Raw genomic sequence first — 22,393 nt, forward strand, 5'->3', positions numbered from 1 at the left:
TCTACCACGTTCTTGACAAGGAGTCATCCCACCTCAACAGGGACACCTTCCATGCCAGGTGAGCTCATGGCCTTCTGAGGTATTCCATTTCACTTTGTACCCCTAACTTATAGAAAGATTTCCCCGAAAGCTATCTGATACTGAGGTGAATTCTACTTTTCAGCAATTTCCAATCTGTTGATTCTGCCCTTTAGAACCAAACAGAACAAATGTGCTCTTCTACCTGTTAGCCCTTCAGATACCTGAAGAGAACATTAGGACCCACCTTCACCCCATTTCCTGTTATCCAAGCAAAACATCTTTAGTTCCTTGAAGAATCCTCCAAGGAAGGGATGTGGAAAAATAGGGACAGTAATGCACTGTTGGTGGAATTATGAACGGATCTATCCATTCTAGACAACAATTTGGAATTAGACCCAAAGGGCTTTAAAACTGCATACCCTTTGATCCAGCAATACCACTGCTAGGTCTATATCCCAAAGACATCCATGAAAAGGGAAAAGGACTTAGCTGTACAAAAGTATTTACAGCAGCTCTTTTTGTGGTGGCAAAGAAGTGGAATTTGAGGGGATGTTCATCAATTGGGGAAAAGCTTAACAAGTTGTGGTAAATGATTGTGATGAGCAAGAGGGTTTCAGAAAAATCTAGGAAAACTCATATGAACTGATGCAAAGTGAAGTGAGCAGAACCAGGAGAGCACTGTACAGAGTAACAGCAACGTTGTAAAAATGATCAGCTGTGAAAGACGTAGCTACTCTGATCAAGACAATGATCCAGGACAGTTCCAAAGGGCTCAGAATGAAAACTACATCTACCTTCAAAGGGAAGGTTGAAGCATACTTTTTTAAAACTTCATTTTTCTTGGGGATTTTTGTGTGTTTTCTTTTGCAGTGTGGCTACTGTGGAAATATATTTTGCATGACTTGACATGTATAGTTGATATTATATTACTTGCCTTCTCAATGAGGAGAGGAGAGGATGGGAGAGAAAGAGAGAATTTGGAACTCAAAATTTTTAAAAATGAATGTTAAAAATGTTTTACATGTAATTGGGAAATATTTAATGAAATAAATAAAACTAATTAAGGAAAAAAAGAATTTGCCAAGGGCACAGTATATCCACAGCCTCCCTCAGGCCCTGGTCACCCTCCTCTGGACATACTGTATCAGTCAGTGTCCTTCCTAAAATGTGAAATGAACAACAAACTATAGATGTTGTGGGGTCAGGGCAGAGGACGATGGCCCTGTGGCCTTTCTTCTCTGACTAGCCTAGCTTCATGCCTGTCACTCCTTTCTTTCTTTGTCTTATTTCTAGCTTGTCCTACATATCTCTAAAGTCATCTTGGACATGTGTGTGTCTATGGGTTGTTTCACATGTTTGTCTTGCCTGCTATGTATAGGAAGTTCCTGGAGGGTGAGTGGCCTTCTCAGTTTGTGTCTGTGTCTTCCCCTAGGATGGGCGAGACTACCATCCTTGTGGGCTCACCTTCACTTTTTACAATTTAAAAAAATTTTTTTCAGCTTTTCATGTTTTTTATTTGCATGTAAAGAGAATTTTTAACATTCATTTTTTGAAAATTTTGAGTTCCAAATTATCTCCCTCCCTCAGATGGTAAACAATTTGTTATGAGTTATGTATGTGTAATCATGTAAAACATATTTCTACATTAGCTACATTGTGGAAGAAGAAACAGGGCAAAAGAAAAGAACCACAAAAAAAGAAATAAAGAAAATGAGAACAGGGTGCTTCAACTCACCTTCACTTCGAAGCGATTTCTTCTTTTCCAGCTTGCAGAGCACCTTGGCATCCTGTGACCCATTTCTGTTTGGCAGCATCCTTAACAAGAAAATGTGTTGATTAACTGCTGCTCCATCTCAACGCTTGCGATGAAAAGAGAGTAATTGTTTTTATTTATGTTCAGTTAAGCTAATCTCTTCAGTCAATATTACCACCACCGATCAAATGATTTAGATGAAGAGCATTGTTGTTCTAATAGCCAGAGAGATGGCATTATTTCCCATATTTGTAAGTGTTGATTTAAACAAGTAATTTCTGCTCTTTGGAAGGGAGATTGAGAAGTTGTTAATTTTAATGCCCTTGCTCCTCTCACTGCCATGTCTACTCACAATTCAACAGTTTCCAGATGACTCTTTTGTGTCTGTCTGTCTGAAGAAAGTTTGAAGCTTCTGAGAAATTAGTGCTTAAAACTTTAAGTTATTCTCTTCCTGTCTGTGATTGATCCATGCCTGGTAACACACAGTGACTTTCAGTTATATGGAAAAATAATCCGGTGGTGATTGTGGTTATACTAACAACAGTCACAAAAAGAATTCCCATGAGTCACGGTTGCAAATCATGAAAGAGGGGCAGCTAGGTGCACAGTGAATAGAGCACTGGCCTTGGAGTCAGGAGGACCTGAGTTCAAATCCAGACACTTGACAGTTACTAGTTGTATGACCCTGGGCAAGTCCCTTAACCCCAACTGCCTAAAAATAAAAACAAAAAAATTTAAAAAACAAATCATGAAAGAGCAGGACGACGCCTGTGTGGGAGCTGTAAACAATTGCCCATGATGCCTTGCTTACACTAAGTGGTGTCAAAGGCATCACCAAGGGCACGGGGGCTGAATAAGAGCCCCACGGCTGCCCTGGTGGCCACCCTGGAGAAAGGCCCAGCACCTGGGGCAGATCCTCCATGGACACGTTAGAGGAGTCCACGGACCAAAGTCACATGTGACAAAAAGTCAAGAAAGGCTTGTGGCCTGTTCCCGTGAAGGGATCAGGCTGCACACCGTGGCAGTCGTGGTGTCACAAAAGAAGCATCCAAGGGATCACCCCAGCCTCAGTAGCACTGACAAGGGTTACAGGACATCATGGGGGACTGCAAGGACCATCATTCCTGTTTTACACAGTAGCTGGGGCAGCTAGGTGGCGCTGCAGTGGATAGAGGCCCTGGGGTCAGGGAAGACTCATCTCCCTGAGTTCAAATCCAGCTTCAGACACTCACCAGCCGGTGTGACCCTGGGCACATCTCTTCACACTGTGCCTGCCTGCTCAGAGTCCTGTTGGCCGTTTGGCATCAGAGCCAGGACCCCAGCCCCAGGCTTGTGGCTGGGCAGACCCCATGCTCTCCTACGCTGTGCTGTCTCTCCTTTGCTAACATGTCTCACGGAATCTTTTTTTTCATGAGATGTTCTCAGAAGCATTTCTTGAGGTAAACATACTGTACCAGTATAATGTGTTTATTTTCATACAGGAGAAAATTCATGGAACTTAGATAATGGCGGATTGAGGCCAGACGAAGGCCAAGAGTGATGATGCCTCCTTGAAGAACCTGTACCCCCACATCTGTGGCACATGTGCTGGGCAGAGAACACCCACTGTTGGGAGCCCTCAGGGGACCCTTAGACGGCCAGATGTCGGCCCTCCCTAATTGCCCTTTGACTGTTATTGATGCCGCCATCCTTCCCAGAACCACCTGCTTTGTCATCACCAGCTTTGACTTCTTTCTTCCCTCTGCCCTCCACATGTGGTCTGTTACTTAGTAAGCCCCACTGATTCTAGCTCTCAGCTTCTTTCCTGAATATTTCAGGATATTTACCATCATCTAGGTCCTGATGATTTAGGTGCCTGTCATATTTTGTTTTTTGTTAGTGTTAATATCTCGCCTACTAGAGGTTTGCCATCTCCCTAGTCCTAAACACTGTACCTCTCTTAATGAACCCTTATAGCAGATTTCACTTTTTAAAGCCCTTTCCTTCCTTTGGCATATAAATCCCTCCATGATTAGACTCCCAGCTATCTTTCCAGATGATCTTCTATTACTTCCTGACATATTTCATATTCTAGCCAAGTTGGCCTGCTTGCTGTTTTTCATACACAACATTCCATCTACCACCTCCATGTCTTTGCACCAATCAGCTGACCCACGTTTGGAGTGACCTCCTATTCCCTCGTGCTTCTTGGAATCTCAGCTCCATCCCGACGCTGCCACCCGAGGCCTTTCAGCTTTAGATGTTCCTCTATCCCCAACCCCTCTGGAAAAAAGTGCTGTGTATTGCCTTTGTATATAGTTTTTAACTTACTTGTCAATGTAGATGCGGTATCTCTCCCCTCCCCCAATGGAATGCAAGCTCTTTGAGGGCAGGGACTATTTTGATTTTGGGCTTTGGATCTCCAGGACTTAGCCTAATACCTGGCACATAGGCTGTAAGTGTGAGTTTGTTTTTAATTCATTAGAATTGAATTCCATCTCAGAAGGTCTATGATTCTGTGACTCCTGTTCAAGTGGTTTTCCCACCACATATTACTTCCTCTGGAGCAGGAATTCTTAAGCTGGGGGCCATGAACTTTAATGGGGGGGGAAATTACACCTTTATTTCAATATAATTGGTTTCCTTTGTAATCTTAAGTATTTTATGCATTTAAAACATTATTTTGAGAAGGGGTCTGTAGGCATCATGAGGTTGGGGACCTCAGCATGTGCATGCACACACACACACACACACACACACACGAGCACGCACACACACATGCACACACACGCACACACATACACACACGCACACACGGAAGGGGTTAGGAGGAGAAGCGGTTAAGAAGGCCTGCTCCAGAGCCTACAGGCTGCCAAAGGTAGGAGGGATGCCGCAGGCCGGGGGACGTCAGCTCTTCCTCTCCAGAGGCAGATAGCATTTTTTCCATCACAGACCCTTTGGGATCGTCTTGGATCGCTACCTTGATCTGAGCAGTCAAGTCTTTCCCAGCTGATCGTCATCACAACGTCACTGTTGCTGTGCATAATCTGCCCGGTCGCCTCCCTTCATTTTGCCTCAGTTCACACAGGCCTTGCCATGTTTCTGTGAAACCAACCCCCTCCCCTCCAGTCATTCCAAGCATACCCCACAACTTGTTCAGCCATTCTGCATTTGAAGAGCGCCCCCTTGATTTCCGATTCTTTGCTGCCACAAAAGGGGCTGATATAAATATTTTTGTACACGTAGGTCCTTTCCTTGTTTTTTGATCTCTTTGGGGCACAGATCTAGTAATGGTGTTGCTGGGCCAGCCAACAGGTATGCACAGTGTTATAGCCCTTTGAGCATAGTTTCAGATTGTTCTCCAGAATGGTTGGACCAGTTCACTACTCCACCAACAATTCATTAGTGTCCCTATTTTCCCTCATCTCTTCTAGCCTTTGTCATTTCTGATAAGTATGAGGTGGTTTCTCAGAGTTGTTTTAATTTGTATTTCTCTGATCAATAGTGATTTAGGGTTTTTCTCCCATATTTTTGTGCTTTTTTTTTAACCAGGCTATTAATTCCCTTTTCAAAATTTTCTTGAATCACTCATTTCATTCCCCACTTTTTCCTCTACCACTTATCTCTTTCTTTAACTCTTCCAGGAATTCTTGTTGGGCTTGGGTCTAATTAGCATTTTTCTTCGAAGCTTTGCTTGTAGTTGTTTTCATGTTGTTGTCTTCCGAGTTTGTTTTGGTCTTCCCTGCCCCTAGTAGCTTTTTATGGTCAAATTCTTTTTTTGTTTGCTCACTTTCCAGTCTATTTGTTGATTTTGAACTTTATGTTAAAGTTGGGCTTTGGGGAGAAACTGTCCCAAGCTTCAGGCTTTTTCATTCTGCTGTTTTCAGAGCTAGTTCAGGGAATCTACAGGTCTTTGTGCTTCTAAGGTAGTATGCTCCTGGAAGGAGTGTGGTCACTGCTTTCCTGATCTATACTCTGGTCTTTACCCAGGAAGGCCTCCTGCTTCCTTGTGACTGGCCACAAGAATTCCTCTCTACCCGGACCCCTCCACCTGTGACCCAGAACTGCCAGTCAGTGCCAGCAAAGGGTCTCCTGTAATCTCTTTCTGACCAGTTGTCTAACCCCCTCCCTGTCTCTGGACTGAGAGCTTTGGAAGCTGGTGCTGCTGCTGCTTCTGCTGTGACAGCCACAGCTGGCGTCCTCTCCCCACGTGCTCCAGGCCAGCACCCACCCGGGTGTTGTAGATCTCTCTGGCTGACTTCCTAAGTTTTCTTAGGCCAGAAAAGTGGCTCACCCTTACCTTTTTTTGGCTCTGCAACTCCAAAATTGGATTTCAGGTGTTATTTTAAAGTTGTTTGGAGGGGAATTTGGAGAGAGTTCAGCTGCGTGGCTTCCTCTAATCCACCATCTTCTATATAATTCTTTAAGATTCACAAAGCACTGTACCAATGTTATCTCATTATCTTCACAACAACCCTGGGAGGTGCCATTATTATCCCCATTTTATAGATGAGGAAATTGACGTAAACAGCAGTTAAGTGACATCATCATCATCATGGTTAACACTGATAAAGTGCTTACTATGTGCATGGCACTGTAGTAAGTGTTCTACAATTATTAGCTTGTCTGGCCCTCACAACAGCCCTGGAAGGCAGCTGCTGTTACTCTCTCCATTTTACAGATGAGGAAACTGAGTCAAACAGAGGTCTAGTGAGATGCCCAAGGTCAATTTCTCCCGACTCCTGGTCCAGCACTGCACCCAGTACACTGCTTAGTGCCCCGCATGTAAAAAGGGACATGAGAGGGCCAGGCTAGGTGGCCTCTACAGCCCCTTCCGACTTTAGACCTGTGGGTGTGAATTCTCCAAGGACAGCTGGTGCTCCCTTGATCTCTCCCTGTTTCAGTCTCTGCTCTAGTCATCCTCTCCATTCCTTCCCCCACCTGAAAACTGGGCTGTGCCCCTGTAAATGCACTAGGCTTTTAAAGTCCGCCTTTGGCCCTTCCCGTGCCAGGCCTCCGTGGCACTTCCGGGACGTCTCTGCCGGTTGCAGAGCAGTGTGGAATCCCAGCCCATCCCCCCTCTGCGCCCTCCTGGCTGTCCTTGGTGTGTGTCTCCCTCACCATTCAATCACACGTTCCTCAAGGGAAGAGCCCACCTCGCTTTTGGTTCTGTCTTAGCACCAGGATGATGTCTGGCACGTAGTAGGTGCTTAATATGTTCCCTCCATCCCTCCATCCGTCTGGTAGCCATCCGTCTGCCCTCACTGGTCTGGGTGATGCTCTCCCATTGCTGCAGACCTCTTTCAGGGCTGAGTTTTACGGTAATGCTGAGGCCGTGCTGAGCCACGTTACCCCAAGGTCATGTCCCCAGCTGAGGGAGTGGTTCTTGTGTTTCCAGGGGATGACTTTATAGGGGATCAGTTATTTAAATAATTAAAATTAATTGCAGCAACCAAAACTCCTGGTGCTCTCCTCATCCCATCGGTTAATTTCTGGGTGTGCGCCGAGTGTCCACAAATCTTTCTTGGGCATTCTCCCAGTCATTATTGCACTTTGTGGTTTGCAAAGATACTTTGGCCGAAATGGGAGCTAGACAAGTGTCTGCATTTGGACTGACTTGTTTTGTGTTTAATTCCCTTACCTCTGAATTGCTACTTTAACAAAACCGCTGGTTAACTAGAAACATTCAGCCAGACTGTGACTTGTGTTTTTGGATTCTTTTGCAACTATCTCAAAAATAACTCAGCAGTTAATGTTCCTGAATTATTCGGCAATGCCCAGCCCACTACACAGACACTGAATTTATCATGACACGACTTCATTTTATCAATTCCCACCTTTTTTTCTTTACTGCCTTTCCCCCTCTTATCGTCACCCAGCGAGTCCCTTTCCCTTCTCATCCTCCCCAGGTGGTCCCTCTCAGCTGAGGATTGAGATGAACTGTCTGCCTGGGTTTAATTGCGGGGGAGTCTGGTCATCTATCTCAGAGACAAACTCTTTGTCTCACAGCTTTGGCTCCTTACTCTCTTCTCTGTGCAGCCCCTGGGGGGAAGTATTTGAAGCTTTAGGTTTGCCTCCTGGCTAGGGTCTTCTCAAAGAGGGAGGGTAGAAAGGCATTCCATATTCATTCACATGCAACATAAATCGGATATGGAACAGCTCACTCATAAAATAAATGCTAAGTACCAAGGTTCTCACATGTGATACGATAACATTACTACTGTTAGATTCTTCCAGGAGGGCTGAGACTAAAACTGTCAAACTGTAAAGCATTTATCCAGAGAGTTGCATAGAGACTCTATATTTCACCTCAGCTCTGCATTGATCAAACAACTCCCTGCAGCTCCATACCTCCTGGCCAACCAGGACCAGGGCTTTCAGTCATCATCTGGTCAGTGGTCATCTCTGGTGCTGCCACCGGTCAATCAGCTCCACCAGAGGACCCACACACCTCCAACTCATGAGGTTTTCTCCAAGGCCGGACGTTGAATTTCAGGAAGGGATCCAACTGAAAATAGAAAAGGCAGCCAGGGGCCCCAAATGGGAGCAGTCACCATTTCTGTGGGTGTTGGGAGAAGGGTAGCAACCTCCCCTTACCCCACTGCAGGCATAGGTTCTAACAGTCTTGACTGATTCTCCAAAGGCGGAAAGAGACAGAGCCAAGATCCACTACGCCATCAGCTCTTCCTGCTCGGTGACTGGCAGGGAATCCAAATGGGATGGCTGCCCTTCTGTCATAAATCAGATTATTTCAGGTTGTGGCGATTTTTCCTCATTTCCTTAGGTTACACATAAAGCAACATGCATTAGCTGTTGGAGGAATTACTGAATCAGAGCACTTGAAGCATTTGAAAAAGAAAGCCCTGACTGCACTGAATGTAAAACTCCCCTCCTCTCCACTGGTACCCCAGCCACCACTGTTGGGTCCTCCTCATTTCTCACCTGGCAGTCCGTCCTTCCCACCACAACCAGATTGATTTTCCCAAAACTCAGGGGCCGCTCCTGTGCCCAAGAAGTGTCAGTGGCTCCCCAACGCCCCAGTGATTAGACACAAGCTCCTCCGGCTGCCATTTACAGCTCTCCCAGCGTGGCACCGGCCTGTGTCTTTCCTGGCCGATTGGTGATGCATTGCTCCCCATCATGTCCTCTACCCTGTAGCCAAAAGGGCCTGCTGCTGTTTCCTGCCAAGCAGACATTTTCAATTTCACCTCGGCTCTGCGCTGTCTTGTGTCATGTGCCCAGAATAGTGTCCCTCCTCAGGACTTCCTTTTGGAAGCTCCAGCCCCTCTCAAGTGCCCCCTCTTTCAGGAAGTCTTTCTGGATTCCTCCTCTTGGTTAGTGCCCTCTTCCCCATTCACTGTGTATTGTTTTAGATGTATCCTCCATTGACTTTTCTGGACCACCAATAAAATAGAGGTTCTGTGAGGACAGATGTTCTCGCTTTTGATTTTTATCCCCTTTGCCTGGCATATGGTAGGCACCTAATAAATACTGAGTGATCGAAGATCTGCAGGTTTGCAACCTGTTTTTAGGACTTTAGCAACCACTGAATGGTCACTGGGGTAATGGCCTGGCCTATTAGAGTATCCACAAGGTAAAGGAGAAGCTATTCTGTTCTCTTTCAACTGAAATTCTTAAACCCCAGGGGATCCTCAAAATCACTTCTTGGTCATGACCCCCTGAAAATCTGCAGGAAGCCAACCCCACTGGGCTGACTGCCTCTCACTCCCTTACTAGCCCTCTTCTTTTCCCAAGAACAGGCCCCTGGCTTCATTAGACTTCAACACCACTGCTCCTGCCTTGAATTTTAATTTTGCTTGTGTGTACCTCAGTAGCCCATTAAAAGAAATACACCTGTCTTTGGCAATATGCCTGCCCCTGTCTGTGGCATTTGGAGGACCTGCTCCCTGAATTCTTTGTCCTGTGACTTATAGCCAGATGCCATCATTAGAAGAATAGAATACCAAGAAACTGGGTCTTTGTGGGGCACCTTCCCAAGTGCCATCCAGCCTGGCCCTCTCCTCAGGCTCCATTCCACACTGGGTTCTTGTCCATCTCTAGTGCCCATCCAGGATATACCAGCTCTCTGACTTGTCTATTCATCTGTATGTTAAGGTCATGGGCATCCTTTCTACATGGGACAGGCAAATTGAATTCTTTTTAGCTCAAGTATCACATTTGCAGTGTTCGGGGCCAGATACAGTCAGCATGATGTCATCTGAAAACAGGAACAGCAGGAGGACTGCCACTAGGGGGAATCCCTCCTGCATTTGTCCTTAGCACCAGCCTTCCTCTGTAACAGCAGCAAATGCCTTTGATGAGCTTGTCTTGTTTTTTGCCTAACTTTACCCTAACCCTCAGAGGGTCATCAAAGTTATCTCTCTGTTACATCTTTCAGTGAATCCTATATAATTTTAACCTATGAATGGGAAGTACCTTCGTGGAGAGAGCCTTGAAGGTGGCATTTGGTTCTACCAAATCGAATGTGTTTGTGTAGTCACCAAAAAAATAAGCATGGTAGGATTTTGTGTTCTCTGCCCTTTGAAGTCAGTGATTGTAACAGGGTCACCATTTGTAGGATATCACTTGTGAAAGCTTGCTGTCTCCATTGGTGGACCCTCCTCCAGGCAGCCCTCACAGCTCCTGGAACCTCCAGACCATGTGGCTTCCATGACATCCTGCCATGTTGGTCCTTCCTTCCCTGCCATGTTGACCCTTCTCTGCCTTGTTGATCCTTCCCTGCCTGCCATGTTGATCCTTCCCTGCCATGTTGACCCATGTTGATCCTTCCCTCCCTGCCATGTTGACCCTTCTCTGCCTTGTTGACCCTTCCCTCCCCGCCATACTCAGTTGCTCTGCTCTGTGGGTGGCCATTTTCTCCATGGGTCGACGGGCACCTCCATATCTCCCATCTTCTGTTGGTGCCCCAATAGTCTTCCATGCCTGGGGTGGGAGGGGCTTTCCTGAATGCTCTCGATATATGGCCATAGCGTATAGGAAAGTAATGGCAGGAAGATATGTGTATGTGCATATATTTAATGCTGTATTAGCTTGGTAAGGGGTTCATGTGGCATGATGAATACAGTGCTAGCCCTGGAGTCAGGAAGAGTTGGGTTTGATGCTCATTTCAGGCACTTCCCAGCTGTTGCCACTAGGTGGCACCACAGTAAAGCGTGCTGGACCTGGAGTCAGGAAGACGTGGATTCAAATCCAGCCTCCCAGATACATGCTAGCTGTGTGACCCTTGGGCAAGTCACTTCACCTCTGTCTGCCTCAACTTCCTTAGCTGTATAGTGGGGATCACAGTAGCACCTGCCTCCCAGGGGTATTGTAGAGATCAATTGAAATGAGGTTTGTAAGACGCTCAGCCCAGTGCCAGTGCCCCTTGCTTCCCTTCCCCCAACAAACGAGAGACTTGAACTGGACAGGTCCTTTGATCCTGTAAAGGCGCACACTCCAAGAATCAGCCGCTTCCCAAGACGATCGCCAGCTTAACAGGAGCGAAGGCTTGTGTCAGGGTGGTCAAAGCAGAGGTTCTTTCCACTTCTCTTTCTGTGTGTTTTTTCCAGACTCATCCTCGCAGCGAATAGAGACGAATTCTACCATAGACCGTGCAAACTAGCCGATTTCTGGGGCGACAACAAGGAGATCCTTAGCGGTAAGTTCTTTGAAGTGTGATTCAGCTTGACTGCGCCAGGACAGCGAGGGACAGGGGCCATCTGGGGGGGTGGCGGGTACCCCGGCCTTCCAATGTTTGAGTGCCTGTTCTAGGCTTTGGCTCTCGCTGGGGCCGCCCCGTCCTCAGCAGGCCTCTCCCTTCTAGTCTCCTCCAGTGCTGAACAAGCCTCCTTGAGCTCCTTCGGGTCAGTTCAGTTCAACAAGGATTCATCCACAGCTTCGTCCTCAGCCTCCTCTCATCCTCCAAGTTCTCTTGACCCCTAAGGCTCTGCCCTAGATGCTGTCTGTGGACTCTCTCCCACAATGACCTCATTCTCTCCCGTGAATTCACTCATCATGTCTATGAAGCTGATTCTGAAATCTATGTGTCCAGGGCTAATTGGCTGTCTGTACTACATCAGTGTCTGTCTGCCCGCTGAGCTCCAACGTTGCTAACTCAGCCTGTCCAAACCAATTACCCTCCCCTCCCCAAAGCCACACACCTTCTAAGCATCTCGAGCTCAGCCTCAGTGCCACCTCCTCCGCGAAGCCTTCCTTCATCCCCCCACCTTGGCCCAAGTTACTCTGTGTGCAACTGAAGGGCAACATGGTTGTGGTAGCCAGCCTAGGCTCCCTCCTGCCTCTGGCACACTCTGGCTGTGTGACCCTAGGCAAGTCACGTGTCCTCTCGGCATCTGAGGCAACTCTCCAAGGCAGGCATTTGAAGAGCACTGGTTACTTGGCCTTGCAATAAGGTGCTTCCTCAGCAAGAGTTCCCTCTGCCGGTGACATCAGAGGCACAAACAGCAAAATAATAATGATATCTGCTTCTAGGTGTAATAGAATGTGAGCCCCTCCTTCATTTTTGTCCAGTGTTAAGCACTTGGTGTCATGGCTAGAGAGCTGGACTTTAGAGTCAGGAAGACCTCAGTGTGGGTCCTGCCGCAGGAACTTCCCATTGTGTGCCCTGGACAAGTCCTATTGCCTCAGTTTCTTCATCTGTCAAATGGAAAAACAATAGCCCTTAACTCTCAGAGTTGTTCTAAGGATAAAACGCAATAGTCTGTCAAGTGCTTTGCAGGCCTTTCTTCGTGGTAGTCCCTTTATCATTTTTGCCTCTGTTCCTAGTGCCTAGAGCAGGGGTAGGGAGCCTGTAGCCTTGTGACTGAGTCCAAGTTTTACGGAACAAATCCTTTCATGAAGGGGATTTGTTCTGTGAAGTTTGGATTCAGCCAAATGGTCACGCTTGAGGACCTAGAGGGACACATGTGGCCTCGAGGCTGCAGGTTCCTCATCCCTGGCCTTACACCACAGTAAGTCCTTACTAACCGCTTGGTGAATTGACTCAAATCCCACAATCCTAGAATAGAAAAGATCCTTAGAGATCCTTCCAGTGTATGATGACCTTTTCCAGTCTACACAATGGCCATGACACTGTTAACCAGGGATTCTTAACCTGGGGTCCCTGAATTTGCATTTTTATAAAAATGTTCTGACAGTTATGCTTCATCATAATTGGTTTCTATTGTAGTCATCTGTGTTGTACATGGTTAGAAACGAGATTCTGAAAAGGGGTTCCTGGGCTTCGCCAGCCCACCTGCTGGCTGAGTCTGTACCACAAAAGAGGTTCAGAACCTCTGAGGCCACCGAAAAAAACAAACTGGATGCCAGACAAGGGTGATGCCCACTCTGCTCCCAGGGAGGAGACCAGTCAAACAGTCCTCTCTCCTCTCAGAAAGGTAGAGGCCTGCAGGTGCAGAATATGGTGTTTACTCTCAGGTGGAGTCTCTGTGTCTCCATTTGTCAGGCTTACTTGCTCCTCTTTGTCACAATAGAAAGTTCAGTTCCATGTCTTAGGGACAGCATCCAGAAAACCGTGCTGTAAAAAACGAAGGTGTCCAGAAAACTGGGGTTAGTGTTTGTGTTTTTAATTAAATGAAGCAAGGCAAATAGCCCCCTGGAGCTCTGGTGTTCCGTGCATGGGGAGTAGGAATTATGAGAGACCATTTTCTTGCTGGGGATATTTTTCATTTAAAATTTTGAAAAGGAAACTATGTAGTAAGTACATGTGAACTGTGACATTTTGTTTCTTCTCCAAATTTTTTCTGACCCTGAGCCCTTCACCCCAACCTCCGACTAGAGGAGGTTTCAAGCACAGAAGTGTTGTCTAGTTTAGGAACCTCTCGTCTGGACCAGCCTTATTTAACAGACGAGGAAAAGGAAGCTAAGAAAGGGGACAACTGGCTTGCCCAGTGTGATGCAGCGAGGAAACAAATAGCCAATACTCAGTTTTATGGGGGAGAGGGGGACCACATCCTCCTAGAATTTGTGTTCGAGGAGAAGGAAGCTAAATGCAGAGTGCAAAGGCATCAGAAGAATAGACGGGATCTAATGGGCTACAGTTCTGCCAAGGACATCAACTCTGGAGAGACAGGAAAGTCTCAAGAATGAAATTCCAAAAATACAAAGGGAAACCATTCCAAGGAAGAGAAAAAACAAGAGTTGTCTGGAGACTAACGTGGATACACAGGCAATTTCCCAACTAATTTAAAAGCTAGAGAAATGCAAATGAGAATGACCCTGAGGTCCCACCTCTCAGCCTGCAAATTGGGAAAGATGACAAAGAATGGTGACAGTCTGTCTAGGTAGAAGAGATTGTAGAAAGATAGGCACACCTATGCATTGTTGGTGGAGCTGTGAAATGATATCATCATTTTGGAAAGCAATTTGCAAAAAAAGTAACTAAAATGTCCATGTCTTTTGACCCAGAAATCCTGTTACTGGGCTTATATCCCAAGGAAGCTATTGATAAGAAGAAAGTCCCCATATACACCAAAATGTTTATTAGCAGCACTTTTGTGGTAGCCAAGAATCGGAACCAGAGAAGATGCCTGCCAGTGGGGGAAGTGAATCAACTGTAGTACGTCGCTGTAGCGGAATGTTCCTGCGCTCTAACAAGTGACTTGCGTGATGAATGTAGAGAAGCCTGAAAAGATTGGTATGAACTGATGCAGAGCAAAGCCAATGAACCCGAGAAACCATCCACCCAGTGACCCCAGCGATGTGAATGAAAAGAGCAAACACAGGCACACACAAAGTGAATGTTGCATGTGTCTTGGGACTCTTCCGATGTATTTATAGGTTATGTTGATTTTCTGCTCTTTTTCTTTTTTCTTGTCTTAAAAAATACTATTTAAGGGGCAGCTAGGTGGCGCAGTGGATAGAGCACCGACCCTGGAGTCAGGAGGACCTGAGTTCAAATCCAGCCTCAGACACATAACACTTAACTAGCTGTGTGACCCTGGGCAAGTCACTTAACCCCATTGCCTAGCCAAAAAAAAAAATAGGATTTGCTATATGGGATGGTTCTCTGGGAGTAAGAGAGGGAGGGAAATTGAGGGAAGCTATGATGTAAAAAACAAAAGATGTCAGTAAAAACTTATTTTAAAAATAAGTTTATTTAGTAAGTGTTTAATAAGATTTTTTTTAATCCAGCAGGAGAAAACATAAAAGCAAGGAGAGGCAACGGGATAACTATGAGTGTGTGATTTAGTCCTGTAAAGATAGTAGCAATAATGTTAAAGCTGATCCAAGGCGGGTGAAGGAAATTAAGGTAAACAAGAAGGGTTAGAGGTGAAGGCTTTTTTTTTTTAGCTCTTTTGCAGGAAAGAAGAAGGTCAAGGGAGGGACAAGACTTTCACTTAAGGGAGAGGGGCCCATGACAACGGACAATGGAGAGGAGGCCAAGCTGTTCAGGCTTTCCTTGTTTCTGTTTTCTGGGCCAAGGACAATGACCTTTGCCCCGGAAGTGACAGAACAGAAGGGTAATGGTTGATCCACAAGATAAATAAGGGGATAGGAGAGAGCCCCTGGCGGCCCTTGAGGAAGTCAGAGCACTTGGCCCAGATGAGCAACATCCTTGGGCACTGAAGGCCGTGATTACTGAACCTCTATTGGTACGATGGAAGTGGGCGCACAGGACCGGAAGAGGAGAGTTGTGCCAATTTTCTGAAAAAAAGTGGAGACTGGAGTCTGTAAACTGTGCTCCAACAAGCTTGACTCAAATCCTGTCCAAAGTTCTAGACTGGATCTTTGAAAAGATGTGTAGTGAACATCTCAAGAGGAAGGGCTGGTTTCAAAGGGTCAGGTCAAGAGCAAGAACAGGCCAGATTCGCCTCATTTCCTGCTCTGGACAGGTTTACTCAGCTGCTAGGTCAAGGGAATGCTGCAGGTGCATCTTACCTAGATTTTAGCAAAGCATTGAATTAAAAGAGCCTGTTTTATTTAATATTTAATTTTAATTTGTTTTAATTAAATTAAATTTAATATTTAATGTTTAATAAAACATTCTTGTGAAAAGTTGGAGAGATGTAGACCAGACCAAAATCCAGTGAATTGGATTCACAATAGGTAGATTGCCTGGACCCAGAGAGTGGCCACTGATACATCACTTCTCAGGTCTCTAGTGGCATGCCCCAGGGATCTGTACCTGACTGTGGGCTGTTTGACATCACATCAGTGACTTGGATGAAGGCAGGACATCCTCCTGATATCTACAGATAACATCAACCTGGGAGGGATCACTAACTCAAGGGGATGACAGAGTCAGGATCAAAAAAGAGCTTAAGGGGCAGCTAGGTGGCACAGTAGATAGAGCTCTGGCCTTGGAGTCAGGAGGACCTGAGTTCAAATCTAGCCTCAGACATTTGACACTTACTAGCTATGTGACCCTGGGGAAATCACTTAACCCCGATTAACTCACACCCCCCCCCCAAAAAAAAGTGAAATATTATTGGGGCAGCCAGGTGGCACAGTGGATAGAGCATCAGCCCTGGAGTCAAGAGGACCCGAGTTAAATCTGGCCTTAGACACTTGACATGTACTAGCTGTGTGACCCTGGGCAAGTCACTTAACCCTGATTGCCTCACCAAAAAAGCAAAAAAAAAAAAAGCTTGACAGGCCAAAGCATTGGACAGAATCAAATAAGATAATATTCAATACAAACAAATGCATGTTTCACTTAAGGGTCCACAATTCAGCTTCACAGATTCATGATAGGTGAGGTAGAGGTAGACAGCAGGTTATCTGAAGAAGGTCTGAGGATTTTGGGGACCTTCAGGCTCAGTGAGTCATCAGAGTAATAATGGCAGCCAAAACCCTAATGCCCCCTTGGGCTGGATCAGAAAAGGAAGACTTGTTCCAGGGTGTTTGGCCCTGGCCTGAGGGGGCACAGTACCTAGAATGCCGTGTTCGGTTCTCTGCCTTGTGGCTTAACAGACCTCGATGAGCTGGAGGGCATCCGAAGGAGGGCTGCCACTTCACATGAGGACGAGTGGAAGGACCTGGGGATGAGAATGAGGATGAAGACAATGACAATGATAAGTCAGCTTGGAAAAGAAATGGTGTGGTAGTGGGGGGGGGGGAGCAGAAGAAAGGGCTCCAGTGCCTGCGTCGGTATATGGTATCGGCGGGGCCCGTGAGTGTTTGGGGAAGGCACAGAAAGGCCCACTGGGGAATACTGGGGAAAACATCCTCCCAGTGAGAGCTGGCCCAAGGGGATTGGGCAACCCACGAAGGTAGCAGTATCTCCTCGATGAAGGTCCTCGACAAGGCCGCGATGTCCCCTGGGGGAGCATTTTACAGCAGGGATCTTTGTTCGGGCATGGTTGGATTCCAAGGTGGCCACGTAGGTCCCCAAAACACTGGATTTTCTGTCCACTAACATTCATTAGTGCAAGTGAATCTATATAACATACCTTTCATCATCCTTCCTTTTTCTTCAGTATTTCCACCTAAACAGTGTCTTCAGTCTCTCTGGCTCTGACGTTCTGGAATTCTGCCTCCGTGACTGATGTTTTCTCCGTTTGTCCGCCTACACATGCTCCTACCCACAACTCTGATTGTTTTCCTTCATTGACTCCTACTTCCTAAATCTCTTTCAACTTTAAGATTACCTGTCATATAAAAGAAAACCCAAACTCCAGCTGTCATTCTAGACACTCCACATTCTGGTCTCAACCTACCTTTCCAGCCTTTTCTTCTCCTTCCTTGGGGAACTTTGTGCAGTATCAGACTATGGACTCTCCCTCTGACCACGTGACCCCTTTCTAAAGGCAGCATTGTGCCTTTGCTCATAAACTCACCTTCCGCCTACAATCATAAATGCCCAGAGTTAAGCGGGCTGCAGGCTGTCCAGTCTGACTCATCCCTGACCTGGAGTCCTCTGCCCCAGATAAGTGGCCTTGTAGCTTCTCCAGGATATGCTGGAAGTCAGCTTGGAGCCAACTGGTAAATTTTCAGTGTGAGCATTTGTGCCTCCGAAATTGGCAAACCCTCCAAGTCAGGGCTTGATTTGTTTTTTTCACTGACTGCCTAGGCTTAAGAAAGTGATGGAGAAGATGGTAATAGTGCAAATTCAGCTGAAGAGTGCGGCATGTGTACATTCCCTGCCCCCTCCCCCAAGCTGGTTGTTAAATGTTTACCAGCATGCTGTATCCTCTACTGCAGGATCTTCAGGGATGCCCTCAAGGCAGCCCACTTCACTTAGTAACTGTTTTAATTGTTCCTGCCTCTAATCTTTGCCTGTCAAAATCCTACCCCATCCTTTAATACCAACTGAATCCCCTTTCTGATCCTGCCAGCCAGAAGGAATTTCTCCCTTCCTTGTACTTCAAGGGCACTTTCCTTATACCTCTCTTTTAGAAGTTCTTGTCTCATTCCACATCGTATTGTCTTTATTTGTGTTCTTGCCTTATCCCTTCTACTAGATGATAAGCTCTTTGAGGGCGGAAAGCTTGTATTGCTTATCGGTTTATGCCCAGTACCTTGCGTACAATAGGCTCTCAATAAATGCTTTTGAATGTGGATGAAACATTTTTAAAGTAGAAAGTGGGGGAGCCTGGGGAGCTCTTGCCAGATTCAGTCTTCTCAATGAATTGGGCCAGTGCTACCAGGGAGAATGATGAGGGGTAAGTGGTGGAGAGGCCCAGACCTGGGAAGGGAGTCTCTGTTCAAGCCTGCGTTTGAAAAGGTGAGTGATTTTAAATGAGGTTCTCCTCCTCCTCCACAAGACCCTAAACATTTGTAGCAGTTGTAACTCTAGTGAGAAGCGTGTTTGCTGTATATCTGAAAGCAGCAAATTCCGTCTGAGGGAGGTTTTACTCAAAATAGAATTAGTGGCCCCATCATTAGGCTTCCAGGGATTAGCAAACCCACGAGTTACTGTTTAGGAACAATGGGGCCTCCGGGGCCAGTGGAAGCCAGCCAGCCAACATGTGCCAGTAGAATCTGTACTTATCAGCTTAGGGTTCTACTAGGCCACTCAGTAGCCTCTCCCTACTACCCCAATTCCCTTCCTTCAGCACATATACGTGGGGATGCTTCTTTCATGGCCCAGGTGCTAATAGTATAACTCCAAATGAGCCACTGTTCCCCACACCTGCAGGTGCTGTCTGTACCCCTCATGTCACCCATACTCAGGAGGTGCTGTTCCCCCTCTCCCTCCCCAGACACCCTTTGGCACACTTAGCTAGGCTAGTGCTTGGTCTGTAGGCAGTCAGCTCCTCTCTGGGCCCATCTCTTAACACTTTTCCAGTGTGGTCGGAAGGGCCAGAGTTTGCTGGGACCAAGCCAAGAGCCCCGGGTCACCAGTGTTAAGACACCTTGAGTAAAGTAAATTGCAGGGAATGATAATGGATTCTTTTAGTGTGTGTTTGCAGTGTCCAGAGTGCTTTTGTATCCATCTTCTCATTTCATAAAGTCCTAGACACCTAGGTTTAGAAGGGAACATTAAAGTCATCTAGCCCAACTCTGCCCTGAAATTTGAATCCTCTCAACAAAGTAGAAGCTAATTTTATGGTAAGTGAAAGAAAGTACTGGTCCATGTAACAAACAGTAAACTTGTTGGTGGTACAGGTTGAAAATAGAAATAGTTATAGAAATAGTTGTTTAGTCATTTTCAGTCATGTCCAACTCTGTGACCCCTTCTGGGGATTTCTTGGCAGAGATACTGGAGTGGTTTGCCATTTCCTTTTCCAGCTGACTGTACAGATGAGGAAACTGAGACAAACAGGGTGGGTCACACAGCTGGTAAGTGCCTGAGGTCATATTTGAACTCAGGTTTTCCCAACTCTAGATCTGGCACTATATCTCCTGCGCCACCTCGCTGTCTCAAAAATATAAATAGTCCTACAGTATGAAGAAGAACATAGACAGATTTATGGACAGTGAGCCCATGGTACAACCTGGGCTTGTCCAGAGAGTATCGATTCATTTTTGAGGATGAATTCATGAAAAGGAAACCGCTCCTCCCATTAGCTATCCTTTTATATCACTGTCAGCCATGGAAGACTGGTCTGGATGGATGCTTGATCTAAACCAGCGTGGTGCACTCCCCCCATATCTGGTGGCTCAAGCCAGTGGCTTTCAGTTGCTAGTTTAAGGACAAGCTTAAGTCTTGCCCAGCCCCCTTCTCCAGTGAAGAAAAGGGCAAATGTCAATAAGTTAGAGCTGTTTGAAGCCATGACTTTCTGTTACTACTCTCTGTTCTTCCCCTTGGCAAGAAACCCTGTGCAGAGAAGAAGCTCCCCCTGCCGCAGCGCGCCCCCCCCACCTCCCTTCATTTCTGAGGTCCTGACTCTCTCTGAATCCCTGCCAGATGCAGGGCAAACAGCTCCTTCCTCTTCTGAAGCTACCAACTCAAGGGGCCCTTTGATGAGACAAATCTGAATTTGAATCAGCTGGTCGCCCATAGCAAGGTGGCAGAACATTAAAATCGCTCTTTGATGTCAGGGTGAGGGAGAGGGGCTTAAAATCCCTTTTTTTTTTCCCCTTCTGTTTGAAGCCAGAGAGAAGAACAGGAGCTTTTCTGATTCATCACTTTAACTTTTTCTCACTAAATGTAATTGGGGTATAATGGAATCCTCTTCCTCTTCGAGTGTGTGACTGTTCAGCTTCGGCCAGAGGATTTTCCTGTCACGCGAATGCCTTTGTTTCTTGTGTTACATCTTCTGATGGGCAGGTATCAGACACTGAAAGGTGGCACCCATCACCTTTTAGCTCTTCCTCTGGTGACCCAAGTGAATCAAGAATGCAAGGTCAAGGCAAGAATGCTGTCATCGGTGGTCAAGAAAAGGATTATAGCCTGTTATTAACTTCTGTGATGGATACTAGACAAGGAGTCCGAGCACCAAGGATGAAAATATCATCCTATCACGTGAATGTTGGTGAACTTTACCTGCTTCATCTCTTTAAACAGACCCTGTTTTGAGACACGAATCCCCCCAATGTGATAAATGTTATGAGGAGTCTCCTGCCCTTTCTCTATATACTGCACAGGGCTGCATTGCAGGAGCACATCCCGTTAAGTCCACCTTCTTTACCAGCGTTTTCTCATATCAAATAACGCCTGAAAGAAGCCAGCCATCCACAAGTTTATGTTATATTTGCTGTGAGAGGATTCATTTCAGTTTCAAATTGACAAGAATTTATTATGGATCTATTTTACTATGCTAGGCACTGGGAAGGCAAAGACCAAAATGAACAAGGCCCTGCCCTCAAGGAGCTTACCTTGGAGTATTGGAGCGGATACAGCCTGTGCAGAGATATAGAATCACAGATGAGGGAGGGAGCCGTGGCACCTGAGGGGATGGAGGAAATGGCCTCGTGTCAGAGGCTGAGATTCCAAGAGGCAGAGGTAGGAAGGGAGGGCATTCCAACAATAGGGAGCAGCTTGGGCAAAGATTTGAAGGCGGGCTGTGTGGAATGTTGTGTATTGGAAACAGCACACAAGCCAGACTGGCTACAAGTGAAAGTCCACGAGGGGGAGGCCATGTGGAAAAAGCCCAGAAAGATCATTGAGGCCAGATGGCAAAGGATTTAAATGCCGGACAGAGATGTTTGTATTTTACTGGAGAGGCAAAAGGAAGCTAGTGAAGCTTCTGGAGCAGGGGAGCGACATGGTCAGATGTAGAGCCAGGGTCCTTGACTTCAGATCCCATCTCCACCACTTACTAGCTTGTGTGACCATGGACAAGTCACTTACGTGCTGCAGGCCTCAGTTTCTTCATTGGGATAAGTAGTGGTTTGGACAAGAAGACTAATATGGTCTGTTTCAGCTTCAAATCCATGATCCTATAATCTGTCCTTCAGGAATGAAAGAAAGTTATGAGGCAAAGTGAGAATTCTTGACAATGAGAAGTATCCTTGAGTGGAATTGGCTGTCTGAAACATTCACCCCCATCGGAAGTCTTCAAGCAGAGGACTCCCAACATGCCCCGGTGGAGACTTCCATAGAGATGGGTTGGACTGGGTAGCTGCTGAGCTAAGATACCTCCCAACTTCAGATCTGTGATTCTGTAATATCAGTTGATTCAGTGGCTATGTGAAGGATGGACTGAAGAAGGGGGAGTCTGGAAAGCAGATGCATTAGAAGGTGCTCGCAATAAATCCAGGTAAGAGGCAATGAGGACCTGAACCAGAGTGGTTGTGGTGTAAGGGGAGAAAAGGATTCTCAAGATGTTATTGAAGGAGAGCCAATCAAATTTGCTATTGTTGATTGGCTATAGGGTGAGAGAGAGAGAGAGAGAGAGAGAAGGAAAAGTCAAGGATAACTCCAAGATTGTGAATCTGGGAGAATGGAAGGATAGCCGTACCCTCAGTGAAAATGGCAAAGTTAAAGCCATTTCCCAATAGAGTAGTCAAAGGAATGAACTAATAGTTCTGAAAAGAAGAATCACGCCCTATTAACAGTCACATGAAAGAATTCTCCATTTCACAAATAGTAAAAGAAATGCCCATTTTAAAAAACCCTCAGAAAATTGGCAAAGACGACAAAGAACAGGAGGAGTGCATGGTAGAATGGTTGTGAGACAGGTAGAATTTATTTTTATAATTCCAAATTGCTTTCACACAATTCACACCTCCAAAACCAGCTGTTAGAACTGTGAATTGGCACAAGCGTTATGGAAAGCCATTTGGAATTAT

The 22,393-nt window shown here is 46.1% G+C and overlaps 1 protein-coding gene across 3 annotated transcripts in view; it reads left to right on the forward strand.

Moving 5' to 3' along the window:
- The window catches only part of TANGO2 (transport and golgi organization 2 homolog), a 178,149-nt gene that overhangs the window by 89,059 nt on the left and 66,697 nt on the right, over positions 1–22,393 (forward strand). For all 3 annotated transcript variants that reach the window (XM_020996343.2, XM_020996344.2, XM_020996346.2), the window contains one exon: positions 11,323–11,411. In XM_020996343.2, coding sequence (XP_020852002.1) covers positions 11,323–11,411 — 89 coding nt within the window. The remainder of the gene's footprint in view (positions 1–11,322; positions 11,412–22,393) is intronic.

Source organism: Phascolarctos cinereus, unplaced genomic scaffold, assembly GCF_003287225.1.
Source record: "Phascolarctos cinereus isolate Bilbo 61053 unplaced genomic scaffold, phaCin_HiC Scaffold_4;HRSCAF=312, whole genome shotgun sequence".
NCBI lineage: Eukaryota > Metazoa > Chordata > Mammalia > Diprotodontia > Phascolarctidae > Phascolarctos > Phascolarctos cinereus.